General features: G+C 39.5%; 1 protein-coding gene across 4 annotated transcripts in view; it reads right to left on the bottom strand.

Moving 5' to 3' along the window:
• Window positions 1-6,881, bottom strand: part of LOC147023072 (two pore channel protein 2-like) — a 59,059-nt gene that overhangs the window by 343 nt on the left and 51,835 nt on the right. For 2 of the 4 annotated variants that reach the window (XR_015060008.1, XR_015060007.1), the window contains exons 17-19: window positions 5,397-5,446; window positions 4,343-4,456; window positions 1,014-1,138 (exon numbers count right to left, since the gene is read on the bottom strand). Coding sequence is in view for 1 of the 4 variants with exons in the window: in XM_085888094.1 (XP_085744220.1) it covers window positions 759-874; window positions 1,014-1,138; window positions 4,343-4,456; window positions 4,546-4,636 (446 nt within the window). In the remaining 3 variants the exon portion in view is untranslated. Of the gene's footprint in view, window positions 875-1,013; window positions 1,139-4,342; window positions 4,457-4,545; window positions 4,637-5,396; window positions 5,447-6,881 lie in introns of those variants that run through there. The other 2 variants (XM_085888094.1, XR_015060009.1) reach the window with 2 other exon arrangements.

Here is a 6,881-nt window from a genome sequence, read left to right as displayed (position 1 = left end):
GGTTTCCTTTTCATTACATTTTTGAAAGAAAGTTGTGGATTCAGACTTGCACACAGTAATCTTCCATGTGGAGTACCTCGTGGCTGGATGCATCAGTCTGGAAGGTGTGGCTATGCCACTGATGCACCATCCCCTCCAGATTTAGGACAGGAAACTTTCCTGCAATGGTTTTATGGCCACCAGCAAATAATTGCACATGAGACGGTAAGCTCAATGCCCCCTTAAAAGACCACACATTTATGCATTGCCCCTGGCTCAAAGCTGTAACCAGGGTGAGAGTTTATTCCATTTCGGAATCAAACCCAGAATAGGCAGTTCAAAGATGAATACACTATCTGAGCTGGATCCCAGCCTCCCCCAAACAAAAAACTCGGTAAGCACTTCATACAATGCAATCAACATGATGTTTCAACACCAAGTGGCAAATGGATAAATTCCTTTGCACGTGCAAGTGATGCCGACACCAAAGCAAAGTGTAACGGCAATGTTTATCCTCTCGTAGGCATTCACAGTTAGAATCAACAAAAATGAAAAGCAATCCATTCTCAAAGAAATTTATGGCATCATTTTACCGTTTCATAACATTAAACATGACCGTGTACAAAAATCTATACATACGAGTGTGATAAAATAAATTTACTTCCATGTTGTTCAATAATTGCACAATTTGGTAGTTATGCAGAAACAAAAGATATGTAGGAAATATTTGGCCTGTGCTTCCTGATTGAATTCAATTTAAGGGGAAGCTTATGTTCCCCTTATAGAATACCGTCAAAAGTGCATTGACGTGGAACCGCATCCACCTCTTCTTCTGGTTCATCTCCAAGGTCTTGCTCAAACATGCGTTGAAGCAAGGCATTGACCGTTCTGTACCCTGTCCCACAAATTACAACAAGTGCTTCAGTTGGTGCAAGTAAAATATTTTCATGCACAATTCATTATGCCATCGATTCAAATAGCGTATAGCACGACGATTGTACAACGAATGAGCAGCAAAATCATTAACCACCTACTTTTCTCCGAGATCTTAAACATGATACATTTTTCTGCAGTCTGGCCATTTTCATTCCTCTCCAACTCGTTTCCTGAGTGCTCCATATTTTCTATCAGCATCTCTTCTTTGTTCTCCAATTCTTGCCTGGATAGAATAATTAAAACAAGTTGGTGGCCATTTACATTGAACAATGGATGGAATCGACAAAAAGCTGATCAAAGTGTGCTAAAAAACGTGGAGAGGACAAACTGACATTTGTTGGAGTGAAAGAGTAATATTGGGGGTGGAGGGCTGGCGCAGGATGGCCGAGAGGTACACAAACTCACCTTTAAGCTGTCAAGCCTGGGTTCGAATCTCAGCCTAGCTACAAACTGTCATCCCGGTGTCTTGCAGGCAGGTCGACGCATCAATGCGTGTGCCGTCCCTCAGTGGACGTTAAACTGGGTGTCCCATCAACCAGCATTTGTTGGTGTATGTTAAAGATCCCAAGATGTCCTTTAAGAAGAGAAAGTGTGCAATGATCATGACCCGGGCCAAATTCCTTGCTTCACCTCACAGAGGGCACTGCATCCACGGCACAGCCATGCCCCCATCCCACCCCTCCCCTCAACCATTGATGCTACTTGCATTCATGTACTGCATACAAAAGAAGAAAAGGAAAGGGCGATGGAAGAGGGATGAAGGTTGATATAGGGTGGGGGTGAACAGCGATCATGGTGCACATGGAACTCATTTTGACATCACGAAAGGGAGTGTCAGGAATTGGTGTACTGTTGATCATTCTTTGAAATCCTACATTGTTCTACCTCTCCTGCAACACGAGTTTTCTATTTTATACTGATTGAAGGAGAATGTTTGGCATACATCAAGGGAAACAACAGATGGGGGTGGGTATGTATACATACATATACATATACATATACATATATATATATATATATATATATATATATGCACACACATACAAATACATAAAGGGGAGGGGGGTACCTTGCACTGCCCAACTGGGTGAGCTTTTCCCAGCAGGGTTTCAGGACATATTGGACATTGAAAAACTGTGGAGTTATTGGTGTTGTGGTGCTTATCTTTTGCCTGTGGAAGCACTGCCTGACCCCACATCCCACAATACACTTTGTAGTAGCCTTTGGTTGCCTCAAAACAGCCGTTAACGCCAACGTATGGTTGCTCAAAACGTTATACCCAAAATTTGGGCCCGCAAGGTACTACGGTTCAGCCATGAAAGAATAACAAACAAAGGCTTGAAATTATGACAGCATCGACAGTGACCTGCAAAAGTTTTCACCCCCAGCAGATGATGCCCAACTTGGATGAAATATGAAGAAACAATTTTTCCAAATGAACTTTTTTATCCATAACTGATGAGATCAAACTAAACACCGTTATAATTCAAGGAGGATACATCGTCAGGAATACCTGCAAAAATCATGTACAAATCAAAATTCACTGGTTGCAAAAGTTTTCAGGTCAGTAATTGGTGGAAGCACATTTTACAACAATTACTGCTACGAGTCTTTCTGGACAGGTTCACAGTGAGATGGTGAAATCTTTGTCCATTCTTCATGTGAAAATTACTCGGCCTGCCAAGTTTGATGGGGATCGACGATGGACGACAATCTTCAAGTCTCCTCATAAATGTTAAATTGGGCTCAAGTTAGGACTTTGACTGGGCCACTCAAGATCATTTAATTTCTTCTTATTCAGTCACTTCAGTGTGGCTTTAGCTTTGTGCTTCGGATCATTGCCCTGCTGAAATGTGAATCTCCTGCCCAGTTTACGATTCATGACTGACTCGAGCAGGTTTTCATCAAGGATTCGACTGAACTTTGCACCATCCATTGTCCCTTCGATCCTGACAAGCTTGCCAGTCCCTGTTGATTAAAAGCAGCCCCATAACATGATGCTGCCACCACCATGCTCGACAGAAGGGATGGTGTTGACTGAGTGATGTGCAGTGTTACGTTTTCACCAGACATAACACTTTGGATAAAATGAGACAAAAATTGAACTTTTTGGGCTACATTCACAAAACATTTCTCCACATGCCTACAGTATCATTAAGATGCTTTTTCACAAACTTGATACGAGTTTTTAGAAGTCTTTTTCAGTCGTGGCCTCTTTCTTGTCACCTGTTCATGGAGGCTGGCTGGCATTGTGAAGGGAACAGGATATTGTTGATTGATGAACACTGATCCCCATCTCAGACATAGAGCCTTGCAGATCTTTAAATGTGATTGTTGGATTGGCATCAACATCCCAACTAGTTTCCTGCTTGCCTGGATGCAAAATTTGGATTGGCGACATGACGTAGGTAGAGTCTTGAGGGTATGAGATAAGTGTTCCACTTCAAGAGATAATGAGTGACTGAAATATTCTTATAACCCTCTCCTGAAGAGTGCTTTTCCACCACTTCATATCTGACTTCTTTTGAAGGCTCCTTGATCTTCATGTATGCCTTGTTGGCTGACCAAGTGAGTTAAAACTCCTTTGATCAGGGAGGGGGGGGGACATTAATTTTTAAGTTAAACTACGGATTACATACAGGTGAAACCTATTGCACTTGTTTTGTAACCTTTCAAACAAATAATTTGCTCCCAAAGTGATTTAGAGTTAATTCGGTAAAAGGATTGATATATTTTTATGGCTTTGAAAACATACCCCAGGGGGAGAGTCCATTTACATCGAGGTAAATTTGTCTTTCCCTGTTATTGGTCCATGCCCACCTCTGTCTTTCTCAATCAACCAATAATGCCCTTTGTTCCTTTCAACAATCCCTCCTTCACCCAATCAGTCCATGTCAATTGGATTGGGCTTCACTCGTGAGCCAGCAACGAGAGGGTGTGCCAGCACAAAACTCAGTTAATTTCGTCACCTCCTTAAGTAAACAGAGTCTGACTGATAACACTATTCGAGTTGACGAGGTTAATTGACATAAGTGGTTGCTTAGCAACCTGCCAGACTGCGGAGTTATCTGCAGCTGGTGGGTTCAGGACCAGGCATTTCCCTTGTGGTGAACCTTGAAACCTGGACCGTAAAAATATATACATACAGCGTTTTACTCTTGTAATAAAAGTAACAGTTTTAAGTTGTTTCTTGAAAATGAAACGCATGGTTCAATGTTTTCAATATAAAATAAAATCTATCAAAGTCAGAGATGATACAAGTATTGTGAACAAATCATCATGGACATGTTGTACCATTGCAAAGTAAGCCAACATTTGAAAATTTACATCAATAGCATTATGAAAAATCCTGCCCAAAAACAGCGAACCATTAATCAGCACATAACAGGACAACCTCCCAAAGTGAAACACAAATCAGATTACTCACATTGTAATTCCCAAACCCAATTCCTGAATCTTCCTCTCAATTGCAGATTCTGTTTTCCCTCTATCGAGCGTGTATTCCAAAATGAAAGCTTCGAGTACAAATGCGATAAATATGCTGCAAGAGAAAAACAACATTTGGCTTCACTACTACTGTTGGAAACAGAGATGTGTCGATAATGTGATTCAGTGATGAGGAACACTCACTTGATTAGAAGGATGACGACAATCATGTGGAAAACAATGAAGTACAATCGTGCAGAAATGTCACTGGTAATCACAAAACCACTGGCAAGAAGTGCAGTTGTCAAGAAATAAGCAGGGATGCAGTTTGAACCAAGGAAAGCACTTGGTATATATCAACTCAACAGCGACCACAGATGAAATACGATTCAATCTTTATGTTCCAGCAAACTATTTGATCAATGAACCCAGATTTGGTGCCACCAGTAATTGAAAAGCAAGACTGTGCTTTCATTTATAAAAAAATGACTTTAGTACTTTTTTGTGATAGAAGGCTCATCACATGCATCAATATACATCACGATACTTTTTACATTCAATGACAAGGATATTAGAGAACATGAGGGATAGGAAATGAGATTTGAATCTGGGATCCCAGTGTTATGAGGGAGGTGCTCAAATGGGAATACTCAGGTCAAGCCATATTTATAGCATCTACCATATAAAAAAAACCAAATGTGTTTGTGTGATGTCTGTCCCCCTTCAAAAGGACAAGTTAAGAAGGGTTTTAAAGGCCAATCTTTGAACATGACGGCTCATTACTGTCTATTTTTTCAAGATAAAAAAAATATATAAAAAACTCAAAAAACATTTTCTGTTAAAGAGTAATTATGTCTCTTCTTTTGGAAATGTAGATGGTGACTTGCAACCGGGCCTCAATGGCGGTGTGCAGAAGCGTTAAAAAACTAAAACAATACACACAGGGCACAGGGAGGTGAGATTCGTTGCATGTGATGTGTAACGTACGCAGAGTAAAACGAGTGTTCATTTACATACGTGTGATGTCTAATAAATAAATAAAGATATAAGCACACCTGACGCTAGGCCGAGGCTTCAGGCTTTGGCACACTCACAAGGCTGCACCCTTGAAATGAAAGGTCCCAGAAGATAAAGAAAATCATTTGTACATGTAGCATTTTAAAATAACACTTTTCTTGTTACAAAACATCATATCTTCTAGTCTCTGAATATTTCAAATAAAATAATTCCAACCTGTCATTTTTGACTGGGATTTTATACGAGTTTCTACATATAGGACAAGTTGGGTCACTCGATCAAGATCGGGTTATTTAGACTTTAGTATACCATCAAGAAGATTGATGTTTAAAGTTGTTGCAAAAATTAACCTGAGTGCACCACAGCAATTAAACAAACAGGTCAGGGCTAAATGGCCGCATTTCCTTGAAGTACAAACACATACATGCAGAATTGTATTGTGGGGGGATGGGAGAGTGGTTGTGCCCATGACCTGACCCTGTGTTCACCCAGCACGAATGCAAAATTTGGTGGAGATTAGTCAAGGGGTGTGGAATTGTATAGAAATCAAAGGGAAGAATGGATGCGCACACACACGATATTTGTATTAAGTAGTTTTTTTTAAGTTTTTTTTACTTGCTGTGTAAAACCATTCAGAAAAACAAATCTTCTGTTCGCAAGACATTCATACTTGGAATGTTACTTGAATGGTTACTCGAGATCGCTAGTAAATATCAACAGCACATGAACAATAATTTAAAGATATTATTTTGGTTTAAAAACAAATCACCAAGTGGCATATTGACTGCTTGTGATTTAATGGCCAATAACGTTGTTTTTTTAAGATCGGAATGCATAGCATAGTTGATGCTTCTGGTTTTCTTGCTATTTTCTTCCTACAAACAAGGGAAGCTTGTTTGTTCAACAGCATAAAGTGGACAAATCAAATATAAAATTAGGCATCATTTTCATTATACAATGAATGGAATATTTTATATTGTTCAATAATTGAGTCAGAAACTGTACTTCAAACAATTGGCTTCATATTAACTATTATTAATAGTTATATAGAAAAAATATATATTGAAAGTTAGATGTAGGCAATCAAGATAAAGTGTATATAAACAAGCTGAATGCCATGAATGACCCCGGCATTGAACGACAGCTGATTACCAAAGGATGTTGATACCTGGGCAGCCGATTACCAGACAACATTAAAAAAAAAATAAACAAGAATGAATACCATGAAAAATCGGGTGTCAAATAAAAGTCGATTACCAAGTGATGTTGATTATACTTACAGAGCCGATTACCAAACATAACAAGATGGCGACTATGCACGACCCCCACCCCTTGTACGTTATGAAATCGATTTATTCGATAAAATAAATGTAGATAGAAATTTGTCAGTTTGACTGCACAATGTAAGGTAACATTGCAGTTAAAGGTGACAAACACAAATCTCTCCATATCTTAACGAAGACATATCCAAATGAAGACGTATCCTTTGTGTGTGACTGTTTAAACGGTGAAGACGGACTGAC

The sequence above is a fragment of the Eptatretus burgeri genome, chromosome 7, assembly GCF_056783735.1.
Source record: "Eptatretus burgeri isolate ZD-2024b chromosome 7, Ebu_testis_v1, whole genome shotgun sequence".
NCBI lineage: Eukaryota > Metazoa > Chordata > Myxini > Myxiniformes > Myxinidae > Eptatretus > Eptatretus burgeri.
This window is presented reverse-complemented; position numbering and strand designations above follow the sequence as displayed.